Source organism: Apium graveolens, chromosome 2 (genome assembly GCF_009905375.1).
Source record: "Apium graveolens cultivar Ventura chromosome 2, ASM990537v1, whole genome shotgun sequence".
NCBI lineage: Eukaryota > Viridiplantae > Streptophyta > Magnoliopsida > Apiales > Apiaceae > Apium > Apium graveolens.
This window is the reverse complement of record NC_133648.1, coordinates 233,286,022-233,303,425: the sequence shown is the minus strand read 5'-3', so window position 1 is coordinate 233,303,425 and position 17,404 is coordinate 233,286,022. Positions and strand designations below refer to the sequence as shown.

Here is a 17,404-nt window from a genome sequence, read left to right as displayed (position 1 = left end):
AAGATTCCCATAATCTTGGGGAGGCCTTTCTTGGCTACTGGTCGTACCTTGATAAATGTGCAAAAAGGGGAACTTACTATGCGGGTCCAAGATCAGGATGTGACCTTCAACGTATTCAAGGCAATGAAATTCCCTACAGAAGATGAGGAGTGCTTAAAAGTGGATGTGATTGATTCTGCGGTTACTTCGGAACTCGATCACATGCTAATGTCTGATGCATTGGAAAATGCCTTAGTGGGGGAATTTGACAGTGATGATGAAAATAGCAACGAGCAATTACAATATCTGAACGCTTCTCCCTGAAAGCGAAAGCTGGATATACCATTTGAATCTCTTGGTACTTCTGACCTCAAGAACGCTGAAGGGAAGCTCAAACCATCAATAGAGGAAGCACCTACCTTGGAGCTCAAACCATTACCTGAACACTTGAGGTATGCTTTTTTAGGTGATTCATCTACGTTACCTGTTATTATTTCAGCTGACCTTTCAGGTAGTGAGGAAGACAAGCTCTTAAGGATTTTGAGAGAATTCAAATCGGCTATAGGATGGACCATAACAGACATCAAAGGGATAAGTCCTTCATATTGTATGCATAAAATTCTGTTAGAGGAAGGTAGTAAGCCAACTGTGGAACAGCAGCGAAGACTGAACCCGATCATGAAGGAGGTGGTGAAGAAAGAAATTCTGAAATGGCTAGATGCAGGCATCATTTATCCTATTTCTGACAACTCGTGGGTGAGCCTCGTGCAATGTGTACCTAAGAAAGGAGGTATCACTGTGGTCGCAAATGAAAAGAATGAGCTCATCCCTACTCGAACAGTTACAGGATGGAGAGTATGCATGGATTATAGAAAATTGAACAAAGCCACAAGGAAGGATCACTTCCCTCTCCCATTCATTGATCAAATGCTTGACAGATTGGCGGGACATGAGTATTTTTGTCTTCTGGATGGTTATTCCGGGTATAATCAGATTTGTATTGCACCAGAGGATCAGGAAAAGACTACCTTCACTTGTCCATTTGGCACATTTGCTTTTCGTAGAGTTTCGTTTGGGTTATGTGGCGCCCCGGCCACCTTTCAGAGATGTATGATGGCTATATTCTCTGACATGATTGGAAATAACGTCGAAGTGTTCATGGATGACTTCTCCGTCTTTGGACACTCATATGATGAATGTTTGAATAATCTGCGCGCCGTACTCAAAAGATGCGTGGAAACTAATTTGGTGCTTAATTGGGAGAAATGTCATTTTATGGTGCGTGAAGGTATTATCCTTGGGCATAAGGTCTCTAGCAAAGGTCTGGAGGTGGACAAGGCCAAGGTGGGAGTCATTGAAAATCTTCCCCCACCTAATTCGGTGAAAGGAATCCGTAGTTTTCTCGGTCATGCGGGTTTTTATCGGCGATTCATCAAGGACTTTTCAAAGATATCTAAGCCGTTGTGCAATTTACTTGAGAAAGATGTGCCTTTCAAATTTGATGATGAATGTTTGGCAGCATTCGAGACTCTCAAGGAGAGTTTGATCACGGCACCAGTTATTACAGCACCAGATTGGACAGAACCGTTTGAGATGATGTGTGATGCGAGTGACTATGCGGTAGGTGCAGTTCTGGGACAGCGCAAGAAAAATCTCTTCCATGTGGTCTACTATGCGAGTAAGACTTTAAATGGGGCCCAATTGAACTACACCACTACTGAGAAGGAGCTTTTGGCTATAGTCTTTGGCTTTGAGAAATTTCGATCTTATCTGCTTGGTACGAAAGTGACAGTATTCACTGATCATGCAGCTATTCGCTATCTGGTTTCTAAGAATGATTCGAAGCCGAGACTCATTCGTTGGGTGCTTTTACTTCAAGAATTTGAGTTAGAGATCAAAGATAGAAAAGGTACCGAGAATCAAGTAGCTGACCATCTCTCTAGGTTGGAGACCCCGATTCTACTTCACAAGATAGGACGTTAATCAATGAATCTTTTCCGGATGAGCAGTTGTTTGCAATTCAGGAGGAAGAACCATGGTTTGCAGATATTGTAAACTATCTTGTCAGCAATATAATGCCTCCTAATTTGACATCCGCGCAAAAGAAGAAGTTTCTGCATGAGGTGAAGTGGTATATGTGGGATGAACCATATTTGTTTAGACAGGGAGCTGACCAGATCATCAGGAGATGTATCCCGTTCTGTGAGACGGAGGGGATATTACGAGACTGCCATTTCACGGTTTATGGTGGACACTATGGAGGTGAGAAGACGGCAGCTCGTATTCTGCAAGCAGGTTTTTTCTGGCCCACCTTGTTCAACGATGCTCATCAGTTTGTTTTAAGGTGTGATCGTTGCCAAAGAGTGGGAAATTTGTCAAGGAAGGATGAGATGCCATTAAATGTGATGCTTGAAGTCGAGGTCTTTGATGTATGGGGAATCGATTTCATGGGGCCTTTTATCTCGTCTTGCAATAATCAGTACATCTTGCTGGCAGTCGATTATGTCTCAAAATGGGTCGAAGTTAAAGCTTTACCGACAAATGATGCAAAGGCAGTGCTAAATTTTCTTCATAAGCAAATTTTCACAAGGTTTGGAACACCTCGGGTAATCATAAGTGATGAAGGATCGCATTTTTGCAACCGTAAGTTCACTTCTATGATGCAGCGTTATAATGTGAATCATCGAGTAGCTACTGCCTATCACCCGCAAACAAATGGTCAAGCGGAAGTGTCTAACAGAGAGATAAAGCGCATTCTAGAAAAGGTTGTTTGTCCGTCAAGGAAGGATTGGTCTTTAAAGCTCGATGAAGCTGTTTGGGCTTACAGAACAGCATACAAAACTCCACTTGGGATGTCACCGTTTCAGTTGGTGTACGGTAAGGGATGTCATCTACCGGCGGAGCTTGAGCATAAGGCCTACTGGGCATTGAAGAAATTGAACCTGGATTTAGATGCAGCTGGTAAGAAAAGAATGCTTCAGCTTAATGAACTTGATGAATTTCGACTTCAAGCGTACGAGAATAACAAAATGTATAAGGAAAAGGTGAAGAGGTGGCACGATAGGAAGCTACATCCTAAGTTATTTGTGTCAGGGCAACAAGTTCTGTTATTCAACTCTCGGCTCCGACTTTTTCCTAGGAAGTTGAAATCAAGGTGGTCTGGACCTTTTATTGTCAAAACTGTGTTTCCACACGGAGCGGTGGAAATTTTTGAGAATGATTCGGACCAAGCATTCAAGGTTAACGGTCAGCGGTTGAAGCACTACTATGGGGACATGGCAAACCGAGAGGTGATTAGTGCCATTTTGTTGACTACGTGAGAAAGGTAAGGAACGTCAAGCTAATGACGAAAAAGAAGCGCTGCGTGGGAGGCAACCCATGAATTGTTGTTACAGGAACCCTTAGAAGTTAATAACCTATCCAAAAACACAAAAAAATCAAAAAACAGGGGCTGAAAAAAAAAAATCCAGAGACCCTCTGCGCGCCCGCGCAGCTATGCTGAGCGGCCGCGCAGCTTTCTGCGCGCCCGCGCAGAAATGCTGAGCGGCCGCGCAGGGGTCGAGTTCCAGAAAATTTTTTACAGTTCAGCAAAAAAAAAAAAACAAACAAAAACACAAAAACCCATTACAGCCCATAAACCCACGAATTCTTTTCCCATTACCCCATGATTTTATCCCTCAACCCCACTCCTAATCTAATTTAACCTACTCCACACCCTATATATACATACACCTATCCTACATATCTCCCACAACTTCCTACACTTAAACCCTCTCATAAACATCAAAAAATCAGTTCTTACACACTTTTATTCACAAATCAATGGCACCCAAGAGAGCACGCACTATTGACAGCAGCAGCACAGTTCCTACCGCTGATTCATCAAGGGGTACTGTTGTAAGGCCTCGGTTAACTGACAGAGCCGCGGAGGAGGAGTACACTAGGCTGTTGGGGAAGCCGATTCTGAAGGAGAGGGGGTTTTTACCATCAGGGAGGGATGGTGAGTTGTTGCCCATGATTGCAGAGAAGGGGTGGATAACTTTTTGTGAGTCACCCGAAGCAGTACCGATGAGTGTTGTTCGCGAGTTCTACGCGAACGCGAAGGCTGAAAATAATGGGTTTTCTGTAGTTCGTGGGCTGACGGTTGATTATCATCCTGCGGCGATTCGCCGTGTGATTGGACAGCGAGAGAGGAAGCCCGAGGAGGAGAACTGGAATGAAAAGACTGCTGAGGATTTTGACTTGGATTTGATTTGTGCGACTCTCTGTCGACCGGGCACAGTTTGGAACCGCAGTCCAGCCAATAATGAGTATCGTCACTTTCCGGCGATCGCCATGAACAGGTATGCCCGTGCATGGAATGCATTTATATGTGCTAATATTTTGCCTTCTTCACATGCACACGTGGTCACAGTTGAGAGAGCACAGTTGTTGTTGGGAATTCTGAATGAGGAATACTATGTGGACCTTGGTGAGTTTATCTACCAAGGAATTCTGAAGTTTTTGAGGGGAGCAAAGCATATGAACATCCCTTATGCATCCACGGTTACAAAGCTATGCCGTGCAGTAGGAGTGAACTGGCCGGCTCATGAGCAGTTGCAGTTGCCAGCAGCTCCTATAGATTCTGGCACTCTGAATGGGATGCAGGAGTGGACCGGTGGTGAGCCTGAGGAGCATGGGCTGGGTTATCGTCTTCCAGGAGGGCGTCCAGCACGAGGTGCTACTATGGCCAGGCCAGGGCGTGGTGAGGCTAGTTCTTCGAGAGCTCAGGAGGGTGCTGGGATGGGTGATGCCCAGTATAGGAGGCTTTCACGGCGGATGGATGCCATGTATGAGACGCAGAGCAGGTTTGCTCAGGAGCTCACCCTTGCGTTAGGGACTGCTTTTCGAGGCCTTGGAGCTGATATCCAGTGGCTAGTTTTTGGTGAGGACTCTGCATACCCGCCGCCTGATACTCCACCCACTGAGGGTGATGATGATGATGATGACTCCGAGTAGGTATACCCTGTGTTCCTTTCTACTACCTTCACTGGGGACAGTGAAGATTTTAAGTTTGGGGGTGGTAGTTAAGGAATATTTTGTGTGTGTCATATAGCTGCATATTCATGATAGTTAGTTCATATAGTTGCATAATTTTTGCCATATAGTTTTTTTATATAGCTTTAGTTGTTTGTCAAATCATATAGCTCATGCATATACCATGATCCCTTTTGCAATGATTTATCGACTGAATTGTGATATTGATGCGAGTGTAGTGATAGCATTAAAGTGATATTAAGTTGTGTAGGTTGATATGCATGCTAGAAGCACTTGTATTGTCACTAAGTCTTAGAGAATGCTTAAGGACTAGATTGTTGTTATGATCTGATTATTTTCGAGGATAATCTATTTATTATGCTTAGAATTTGATAATAGGTTCTTAGTGGTAAAGGCATGAAAAAGAAAAAAAATGGAGTAAAAATGGAATTTGTTGCTAGTTGTGGCTAGGCGTCAAATGGCTAGTAGCCGGCTCGCATGTTATGCGAGTAGTCTAGGGTTGAGCAAGATGGAGCGAAACGCACTTGCTCAGAGAAAAAAAAAAAAAAAAAATTTGCGTAATTGATAAAGAGTGGGCTCTTTGGTATTCGAGTTATTAAGTTCTTAAGGGGCTTTGTGCCTAGTGACCTAAGGCTTTTAGAGTCTGGGATCCGCTAACCTAACGCTCGTTACATGGATACCATTGTATAAGTCTTTTGTGGACCTCACTCATTGCACGGTCAAATAAGCATTTGAGTTGTAAATAAAAAGCACGATTCCGTAGTAAGCTCCAGAGTTCTTGTAGTGTTGTATATCACTTTGTGCCTAGAATTTTTATTCTTTGTATAATCGTAGGATTGCCTTTTGAGGATAGTCTAGTCATAGTAATTGGTCTAGTTCCAAAGCATATCTGTTAAGCATTTGCACACACCACGTTTCTGGCGGTATGTCCGTTTGCATGAGTTTCTTGATCTTTAGTGTCTAACTGCATTCGTTGAGACGTGACAATTTGGTTGGTTAATTGTAGTAAGGGGGATCGTTGCATTTTCATATAGATTGCATTCATGCATATTTTTATTTGTTTTTGAGTCTGTGACGCTTGAGGACAAGCATCGATTTAAGTTTGGGGGTGTGATAACTGTCATTTTATACCACTTAGAACGTCTTAAAATGGCTTAAATTGGTGTCTTGAAATCAAGTATTTTGTGTATTTGATGCGTTTTTCTAGTGTTTATGCATTTCAGGGTATTAGTTGCATTTCGGAGGAGGAATCATCAAGAATAAGCCTTGGCATGTGTTCACCATTGCGAGAGAAAAGAACGGGCAGATTATGGCGAAGAAACGGAGCAAACATGGAATTTTTCCAGAAGGGTCCTGCGCGCCCGCGCAGCAATGCTGAGCGGCCGCGCAGCAGCCTTGCGCGCCCGCGCAGAAATGCTGAACGGCCGCGCAGGGTCGGGGAAAAAGCTGAATTATTTTAGACTTCTACTTCTGTTTGGCTTCCAACTTCTATGTAATCTGAGTTTTATGGGACTATTATATAAGTAGATTTGAGGCGTTTTTCACAGAGTATTAAGAGGAGATTATGTTTTAGATTGTGTTTTGCAAGAAGCGAAGGAGATAAGGAAGAAGACCGATTTAGCACACAGCAGCGAAGAGGAAGCATATATTCTTGTGATTCTTGTTTCGTTGTAACGTTGGATGCTAGTTTTCTTGCTTTGACTTATTTACTCTTGTGACGTACTCTGTTTTAATATAATCAGTTTAGTTATTATTTTCTTGTGTTTGTTATCATGATTTCATATGAACCCATGATGGCGATAAGTTCTATTATGGGCTAATCGTGATCATGGGGTTGCAACGGATTTATTATGGAATTCTTTAGTTAATTGTTTAATACTTTAGTATGTGATGATTGCATGATATCTAGTATTGGTTGTGCGTATTCGTCTTATGTGCGTCGCGAACATATAAGATAGGGTGTTAATCTCTTGTGAAGCGACGGTGGATCTTGAGATTTAGAACTTGTCATGCTAGCATAGGTTCATGTACATTGTGCATGATTAGTGGGTAACTCTAACAGTTTTATTTGCCCTATGTAATCAAAAGGAATAACTTGTGCTTAAATCGTTGTGTTGTCAATTTCTGTAGACATATAGGAACTCAACATAATTGATGACTATTCAACTTCTATCTTAATTGTGGATGTTTGGTAGAATGGTATTAGTACAATGAAAGTTGGCTTTTATCAGTTTCGTGTTATTCGATTAATATCATCACTGTCACATGCTAAAGGTAATAACTATGGCTATAGAAGGAAGTAATAATGAAGTTGTGATCTCATGAGTGTTTTATTATTGATAAATTGAAGTGTTAGTTAAGTGGTTAATTAAGTAGTTAATTATAGTTAATATTTAATCAACAATTTTAAGTGTTATTATCTTAACATTGAGAAGTAATCATACATTGGTGAGTGAGTTAAATTAGACAATAACTTAGTCTGAGTCTCTGAGGGAACGAACTAGAAAGTATTCTATATTACTTGCGAACGCGTATACTTGCGTGAATATTAGTGCGTGATTTCGCCTTAACAAGCTGATGCAGACAGATATATATTCAAACACAAATGTAATGAACACAAAGAACTTAAAAACTTTTCTGGTGGATTTGTTGTTCCACCAGAGATGTGTTATTTCAGAAAATCTGTGATTCAAAATCAAATCACAGCTGCTTCCTAGTACAAACTAGATGATTTTCTCTCTTGATATTTCTAAACAGCTCAGGGAAAATTCACATCTAATTACTAGCTACTACTTGGTTTTATATATCACCAAGTTTACAAGTGAAGACAAAGATAAAGTACAATAAGAAAATAGTTCTCCACTTGTTTCTATTCCATTTTTATCCAGTGTAATATGGAATTATCTGTTGACTTTCCATTTTGAACCAGACTAAAAACGGCTGCTTTTTCTGCTGTTCCTGAAATAGGCTACCACATCTTTGTCAATCCATGTGCCTCTGTCAGCTTTGTTAACTGTCACTATCAACTGCTATGAGACTGAGCATCCGTTGAAGCTTTCATCCGTTGATGCTCTAGCAGTTGAAGCTTTATCCGTTGAAGCACTTATCCGTTGATGGATATTATCCGTTGAAGCATTAGAGACATTCGTTGAAGCTTTGTTTCTTATCCGTTGAAGGTCTTCAATATCCGTTGACACTTCTTCACTTATACAAAATTACAAGGCATGAAATATTTACAATTAGCCCTCCTATTTGTACATCCATTAGTAGTCAACATGACTGATTATTTCCTAACAACATCTAAGAATTACAGTTTGAAACCAGAGAGTGAAATGTGCTACAATACCAAACTTATTGCTAAGTAAGGCTACTCCTTCAACGGATAGCCAAGATGGTCTTATCCGTTGAGGCTACAAACACTAGATTTCTACTTAAGTGTTTTGCTTAACTTATCATCAAACTAATACACATATTCCTAACATCAACGGTACACTAATAAAATGGGGAACCTCTCGTACTCTAGCATTCACTCAAACCAGAATTCTCATTGGCATTGGCGTAGTCAAAAGGGACTATAAGTAGTTTGTCTTCGATTCGAAAGAAAAGGTGAAAAGATCACGGTGTTGATTGTATATGTCGATGATATCGTGATCACTAGCAATGATACATATTCCTAACATCAACGGTACACTAATAAAATGGGGAACCTCTCGTACTCTAGCATTCACTCAAACCAGAATTCTCATTGGCATTGGCGTAGTCAAAAGGGACTATAAGTAGTTTGTCTTCGATTCGAAAGAAAAGGTGAAAAGATCACGGTGTTGATTGTATATGTCGATGATATCGTGATCACTAGCAATGATACATGTGAGGTTGTGAATGTTAAAGGAAGACTTGCCTCCAAATTCGAGATGAACTTGAGAAAACTACGGTATTTCCTTGGCATTAAAGTTTCTAAAACTCTGAGAGGTATCTTTCTTTCACAACGGAAGTATACACTTGTACTTTAAAATGAGACAGGAATGTTGAGATGTAGACCGGAAAATTCTCCTATGGAAGCAAATAATAAACTTTGCGAAGATGCGGGTGACATTGTTAATAAATTTCAATATCAAAGATTAGTTGGAAGACTGATCTACCACTCACATACAAGACAAAATTAGCATATGCAGTGGGAGTTGTAATTAGATACATGCATGATCTCCGTCAACCTGATTTGGATGCGGTCTATATGATATTAAGGCATCTTAAAGCTGCTCCTACGAAGGGGGGTGTTTACTAAAAAGAATAATCTAGAGGTTGAGAGTTTTAAATATGCAAACCGGGCTAATTGTCTGGACAAAAGACGTTCCACATCAAGATATTGTACATTTGTTGGCTTAGCGAAACAAGAAGCATCCGGTGGTTGCATTATCTAGTGTTGAAGCAGAGTACCGAAATATAGCTCGAGTTGTACGTGAATTACTAAGGATTAGATTGTTTCTAACATAATTGGGACTTGTATCGGCCACTTCGATGAAGCTACATTGTGATAAAAAAAAAGTAGCTATTTCCATTGCACATGATCCAGTTCAACATGATTGAACCAAACATATAGAGTTATATAAACACTTCATCAAAGGGATGATCAAATATGATATCAGTATTTAATTTGTAAGAGTATTTAATTTGTAAGAGCGGAAGTTCAAATTATCGACATATTAATCAAAGTTTAGTTGGGGATGAGTGATATATAATTATATATACACCAACTTGGGAGGGGAGAGTTATGAGTATTAAGATTATGATGTAAGCATTGTAAGGTCATATGATTACATCTTCATTAGGTCAGATTACTGTACAATGAGTAAGGAGTGTGTTGTGGATGCATTCTTTGGTCAAAAGTACCAAAAGAAGAATAAATGAAAGCAGCAATCTGTTGGAGTAATTTCAGAGATATGATCGCATTCTTATTTCTAAAATATTTTCAGGGATTTGTTTTTAAGTAAATCTTTATGTCATAGCTGATTTTATGGCTATGTGATTTGGTTGTGTTCCTCAGTCATAGGTAGAGTCAAAGATAGCTCCCTGATTGTGGGAATTTCTATTTCCCTTAATTGTGTGTTACCTTATTCGTTCTTTTCCTATATATGGAGAGACGATTGAATGAAATAAAATCATTACTCATTCAGTAAACAATTGTGTAAGGAGAGTTGAAGAGTTCTCTTGAGTAAAACTCTTATTGTGAAAGATAGGTTCCTCTAAGAACAGAGGAATCAATCCATCTATTCTTGGTAATAGACCCGTGACGAGATCCATAGCCAGGGACCATAACAACTTCGTATCAGAGCCTCACGTCATGGGAGATACCGAACAAGTGATGTCCATTGTAAAAGAGTTGGACAAGAAGGTCAGCCAAGAGATTCGAGAGTTACGGGAAGGGATTCAAGCAATTCAGCGCGCATTAGCAGTACAATAGAGATCAAATGAAAAGTCTGTGGGGGAGACTTCAGCAAATTTTAATGGTGCAGAAACGAAACAGAAGCCAAGGATGAGAATCACAAACATTGGATTGTTCCAAGGTACTCTAAATTGGAATTTCCATCCTATAATGGTACTGAATACCCTTTGGGTTGGTTGTATCGATGTGAGCAATTTTTTGTTAACCAGAAAACAGGAGACAAAGATAAGGTGGGGCTAGCCGCTTTTCATTTAATTGGAGAGGTTCAGCTATGGGGATACAAGTTGGAGCAAGAGAACCAGAAATAACATGGGATCAGTTCAAATCCTATTGTCTTCTTCGTTTTGGTCCTCCATTAAGCGGAAACCCTCTGGGAGAGCTGGTTAATCTTAAACAAGAAAGCACGGTGGAGGAGTATCAACGACAATTCCAAACACTCTTAAGCAAGAGCAACCACGGTAAGGACCGATCAACAAGTAGATTTGTTTACTGCTGGATTAAATGAAGGATTACGGGTGGATGTAGAGATGCAGGGCCCTCCTAATCTTGTAACTGCAATGAATCTAGCACGTGCTTTTGAGAGAAAGTCACAAATCACCAACAAAAGTAGTGTGCAACGTACTACTTCTTCCAGGAATATTAGCAAGGCTGCCTTTTCAAGCTTGTCGGCAACACCTCGTCAAGAAGCTAAGACTATAGGACAAAAAGCATTTTCGGGTACTTCCAAGGCATCAAGTGTGGGGAGCGTGACAAGTCCATTTATTAAGAAGCTTTCCAGGGCTGAAATGGCGGAACGACGAGCAAAAGGGCTTTGTTACAATTGTGACGAATCATACTCGGCTGGTCATCGATGTAAAAGAATATTTTGTCTAATGGTGGAAGACTCTGATGGGGAGGATGAATTTTTAACAGAGCCTGAGATATCCCTACATGCTATCACAGGGATCAAAACAACTCAAACGATGCAGCTTAAGATTCAGGTGGCTGAAAAAATGATCCTAGGGTTGGTGGATTCAGGCAGCACACATAATTTTATTAGTGAAGAGGCTACATTGCGATTACAATTACCTATCTCCCGTCGTTCTTCATTGCAAGTAGTTGTAGCAAATGGTGAGAAAGTGTTTAGTCCAGGTATTTGTATTGCTGTTCCATTACGCATTCAAGATCAGATTTTTTATTTGGATTTGTATGTTATAACTCTTGGAGGATTTGATGTGGTACTTGGTGTGAAGTGGTTGCAAACACTAGGTCCTATCTTATGGGATTTCAGCACCCTTACCATGAGGTTTAACTTTCAAGATCAACACATTATTTGGAAAGGGGAAGTTGTCAAAAAAGGGGATGCTACTGTTTTTACATTGCAAGAAGAGGCAACATTGCGCTCAACCTTGGAAAAATTATTGGCTGATTATGCTGACCTTTTTCAGGAACCAAAAGGGCTGCCACCTGCACGAGGATGTGATCATCGCATCAATTTGTTGCCTGGTTCATGCCCTGTTGTTGTCAGGCCTTACCGATATCCTCATCGTCAAAAGGATGAAATTGAAAAACAATGTGCGGAAATGATTGTGCAAGGCATAATTCGTTCTAGCAAGTCTCTTTTTTCTTCTCCGGTATTGCTAGTTCCCAAGCATGATGGCTCATCACGTCTTTGTGTTGATTATAGAGAGCTCAATACTATGACAATACTCCCTCCATCCCATTTTAGTTGTCACATTTCCTTTTATAGAAGTCAAATTGACCAATTTTTGACCAAAATTTAAACATTACTCTTATATTATTTCAAAAAACTGAAAATTATATATTAAAGTAGATTAAATCTACTTTCCGGTGATATAATTTTTTTATTTTGTTCAGTTATAAATTATTAATAAACTTCGGTCAAACTTAAGTCAATTTGACCAGCACAAATCCAAATGTGACGACTAAAATGGGATGGAGGGAGTAAAGGATAAATTTCCGATTCCGGTGGTGGATGAGCTATTGGATGAACTCCATGGTGCAAAATTTTACACAAAACTTGATTTACGCTCGGGATATCGTCAAGTGCGGATGGATCCAAAAGATATAGAGAAGACGGCATTTTGTACACACCACAGCCATTTTGAAATTCTGGTACTCGCATTTGGTCTCACAAATGCTCCTTCAACCTTCCAAGCATTGATAAATGAGGTCTTTCAACCTTACTTGCGTAAATTTGTTCTCGTTTTCTTTGATAATATCTTAATTTATAGCAGGACATGGGTGGAGCATATGCAACACATCCGTCAGGTGTTTGAGCTTTTACGAAAGCATCAACTATTCCTTAAAAAATCTAAATGTTCGTTTGGTGAGCAGCATGTCACCTATTTGGGACATGTTATTCATGCAAATGGGGTTTCAGCTGATACTGGTAAGATTTCTGCAATAATTGAGTGGCCTTTACCTCAGTCTGTTAAAGCTTTGAGCGGCTTTCTAGGGCTTACAGGTTATTATCGTAAATTTGTAAAAGATTATGGAATTATAGCAGCACCTTTGACAAGCCTATTGAAGCGCAATTCCTTTAACTGGTCTCCAGCTGCTGAAACAGCATTTTATGACCTGCAGAAAGCTCTCTACTGCACCCGTGTTACAACTTCCGGATTTTGATCGAGAGTTCGTTGTAGAATGTGATGCCTCTGGTATAGACATTGGAGCCGTCTTACACCAGGGAAGCCATCCAATTGCATTTTTCAGTCGCAAATTTGTTGATCGACATTTAAAACTTCCTGCTTATGAGCGAGAACTGATTGGATTGGGAAAAACAGTGCAACATTGGCGACCATATCTTTGGGGACGCTCTTTTCTTATTAAAACTGATCATTACAGCTTGAAATACTTGTTGGAACAGCGTCTCACCACTGCCCGTCAACAACATTGGGTTAGTAAGTTGCTTGGGTTTGATTTTCGAGTGGAGTACAAGCCCGGGACACTTAACAAAGCCGTTGATGCCTTGTCACGTCGGGAAGATGAGGTAGGGGTTGTTTTCGCCATCTCACAACCTCGCTTGACACTTTTAGAAGATTTGAAAAGAGAGGTCGTAACCACAAAATCTATCCAAGAAATAATCACTCTCATTCACAAAGGTACTGCAGAAACACATTTTACTTTCCGTGATGGATTATTATTTTACAAGGATCGAGTTTATTTATTGCCCACTTCTCCGCTGATTCCTACCATTGTATCTGCTATTCACAATGCAACTCATGAAGGAATTCAGAAAACTCTTCATCGAGTGCAGGCTGATTTTTATTGGAAGGGGATGAAAACTATGATTCATGATTTCGTTCAAAGTTGTGTGATATGTCAACAACATAAGTGGCAAAATCTTCACCCAGCTGGTCTTTTGCAGCCATTACCAATTCCAGAAAATATTTGGGCAGATATTTCTATGGACTTCATCGAGGGTCTGCCTAAGATAGGGGGAAAATCTGTGCTATTTGTGGTGGTGGATCGCTTATCAAAGTACGCTCATTTCCTTCCTCTTGCACATTCGTACACTGCTATTTCAGTTGCTCAAGTATTTTTCAGCCATATTTTTTGTTTGCATGGTCTGCCTGAGTCAATAGTAAGTGATCGGGATGTTGTGTTTACTAGTACATTTTGGAAAGAATTGTTTCACTTGAGTGGTACTCGATTATCTTTCTCTTCAGCCTACCATCCTCAGACAGATGGTCAAACAGAGGTAGTTAATCGAACAATTGAGATGTATTTGCGTTGTTTTGTGGGTGATACACCAAGAAAATGGGTAGATTGGCTTCCTTGGGCAGAATATTGCTATAATACATCCTTCCACACAGCTATCCGTACCACTCCTTTCCAACTAGTTTATGGCAGACCACCTCCTCGTTTGCTATCTTATGAACCTGGTTCAACGCGCGTTGACGCCGTTGATCGTTGTTTGCAGGATCGTGATGAAGTTCTGGCTACAACTCGTGCTCATCTACACCAGGCTTAAGACCGTATGAAACATTTCCATGATGCACGCCACCGAGATTTGTCTTTCAGTCTAGGTCAACTTGTGTGGCTTCGCCTGCAGCCTTATCGACAACGTTCTATAGGCAACAGATCATGTCCCAAGTTAGCACCCAAGTTCTACGATCCTTTCAAGATTTTGAATCGGGTAGGTTCAGTTGCTTATACACTTGAGCTTCCTGTTGATTGCAAACTCCATAATGTTTTCCATGTTTCAGTGCTTAAAGAGTTTAAGGGAGAGAAAATTGCAGAAGAACCCACTTTACCTCCTACTATTGATGGAAAAGTAATTCCCCAACCACTATCTGTCCTTCGTTTTCGTGTCAATAGAGGTGTACCTGAGCTACTAGTAAATTGGGCTGGTCAGTCAGAATCTGATTCTACTTGGGAGAATGCAAATACGTTTAAAGAAGTTTATCCTGAGTTTGAGCTTGAGGACAAGCTTATTGTCGAGGAGGGGAGTAATGTTGTGGATGCATTCTTTGGTCAAAAGTACCAAAAGAAGAATAAAGGAAAGCAGCAATCTGTTGGAGTAATTTCAGAGATATGATCGCATTCTTATTTCTAAAATATTTTCAGGGATTTGTTTTTAAGTAAATCTTTATGTCATAGCTGATTTTATGGCTATGTGATTTGGTTGTGTTCCTCAGTCATAGGTAGAGTCAAAGATAGCTCCCTGATTGTGGGAATCACTATTTCCCTTAATTGTGTGTTACCTTATTCGTTCTTTTCCTATATATATGGAGAGACGATTGAATGAAATAAAATTATTACTCATTCAGTAAACAATTGTGTAAGGAGAGTTGAAGAGTTCTCTTGAGTAAAACTCTTATTGTGAAAGATAGGTTCCTCTAAGAACAAGAACAGGGGAATCAATCCATCTATTCCTAGTAATAGACCCGTGACGAGATCCATAGCCAGGGACCATAACAGAGTGAGTTTGTTTCCTAAGAGGATGTTGTTTCCTTGTAATAAATACAACTTAATACACTCTTCTATTAATTAAAGAAACAATAAAAGATTCAAAAACTACTAAAACACAGACATAGATTTACTCACCAAATCCTCGTCCTGATTTTATACCACACATGTCACAGTTCCACGCATCCTTTTCAAAAAAAAATAAATAAACAAAATCAGTAAGCAAGAAGCAAAAAATGATTCGAGAGTAGGCAGAAATGGTGTCAAATGCTTTAAAAAGCACCAATTCTTTGTTGAAATAGAAAATAACAATAATCATATAATAACAAAAAACAAACATGCAGAAACATATTAATGCATGTAATTGTCCGATTAGAGTTTTAAATTAACAACAAACTAACCATGGCTGCATGGGGAAGTATGCCACTCGAAGTCTGCCCGTCATTTCTATAAAGTGACAAGCACCACCTCTTCTTTGCACGTGGGGAATAGTACTCAGCCACAAACTTCCTCCAGTAGGAAATATTATTGTCCTGTAATTTTCAATTGATGCCGTCAATATTATTCTGTATTTCAAAGTTTAGCTGGAACTGAAAAGGGAAAGATACTAATGTATTGTAATTAGTTTCATATTTCAAAATAGTAGTTTTCTACGTGAAAGTAAAACAATTGCAAGAGAAAAAACAGATGAAACCCAGTCACTAGAGGAGATAACTAGGTCTACTTGTAAAACAGACATATCTCCAAAGATATACTCACGGCTGGTCGATGCCGCATGTGATATAGGTATTGCATCACACGGCGAGAACACACACCGCCAAAATGTAGACCCTGTTGTTGAAGCTGCTGAGGATTCGATGCTTCAAACTGCATAGAATCTTTTATTTGCAGTAGTTGATCTACAAACTGCTGTAGCAGAATATCTTCCTGCTCACTATCCGGTCGGGGTATCTTCTGCATAGGTGAAGCTGTTACCTCCAAAAAAAATCTAATCTACAAAAAAAACCAAAAGGCCAAAACAGAATTACCTCCCAAACATTTCCATCAATAAAATCTCAGAAGCAGGTCTAACCATACACACATCAGGAAAAAAAAATCCCCAATTTTAAAACAACCTCCAAGTTATAACTTCAACCAATATTAAATGCAATTCTAAAGCTGCAATAATAAATCTCAACAGGATAACTCCAGGTATAACTCGACAACTATTCTACAATAAGCCTAAACAAATAGGGAGCCAATTTATTATCTTTTAAAAACTCGAAAAATTCTCGAAAACGAAAAGGTTCATGTAATTAAGGGTTTTCTTTCACAACAAAACCTCAACTACAACAAAATTAATAGAAGTAACAGAATCAATTACGATATCAAACAAACAACAAAATCAGTACATACACCTAAACAATTAAGGTAAAAAAATAGATACATACAGCGATCACAAATTTATTTTATAAAGAACACATATAAATGGACATGTATACCTTATATTGACAAATTCACCTTACAATAAAACACATGTAAGCCTTAAAATGTAGAACATAGAAACACAACTGTAATTACAACATAGAGTAAAATGATTAAAAGAACAGGAAATCAAACGCTGATTGAATTTGTCGGAAAACAAAAGTGAAAGCCCTCAATGTAATTTGAATGGGCAGTGATAGTGATACGAACCTGGAGAAGACGAGAGTAGTGTGTTTTTTGAAACGTCCGAGAGCGAGGGAGGGGTTTTATATATTTTATTATTACTATAAATAATAAAACATGGGAAACATGAGATAATTGCTGGACAAAACAACGTGCTGGAAATGCACTTAATTGGGCCCAAAGCCCATTTGAAATAATAATGAGAAATACATAATTAAATTACTTTTTTTAATATATTATATAACTTTTTATATTTGAATATCTAATCATATTATGGGGTATTCAATTTGGATTCCAAAAAATCTTTTAAAGTCTGGTAGTATTTTTAAAGTCTTTTAGGGGTAATAAATTTAGATTTTAAAAAATTTATCAAAATCTAGTAGTATT

General features: G+C 39.4%; 1 protein-coding gene across 1 annotated transcript in view; it reads right to left on the bottom strand.

Moving 5' to 3' along the window:
* Window positions 1-17,090, bottom strand: part of LOC141706195 (putative transcriptional regulator SLK3) — a 31,069-nt gene extending 13,979 nt beyond the window's left edge. The window contains exons 1-4 of the mRNA XM_074509009.1: window positions 17,045-17,090; window positions 16,130-16,363; window positions 15,772-15,903; window positions 15,509-15,557 (exon numbers count right to left, since the gene is read on the bottom strand). Of these exons, the coding sequence (XP_074365110.1) occupies window positions 15,509-15,557; window positions 15,772-15,903; window positions 16,130-16,330 (382 nt within the window). The 5' untranslated portion in view covers window positions 16,331-16,363; window positions 17,045-17,090. The remainder of the gene's footprint in view (window positions 1-15,508; window positions 15,558-15,771; window positions 15,904-16,129; window positions 16,364-17,044) is intronic.
* Between the last annotated feature and the right edge of the window lie 314 nt (window positions 17,091-17,404).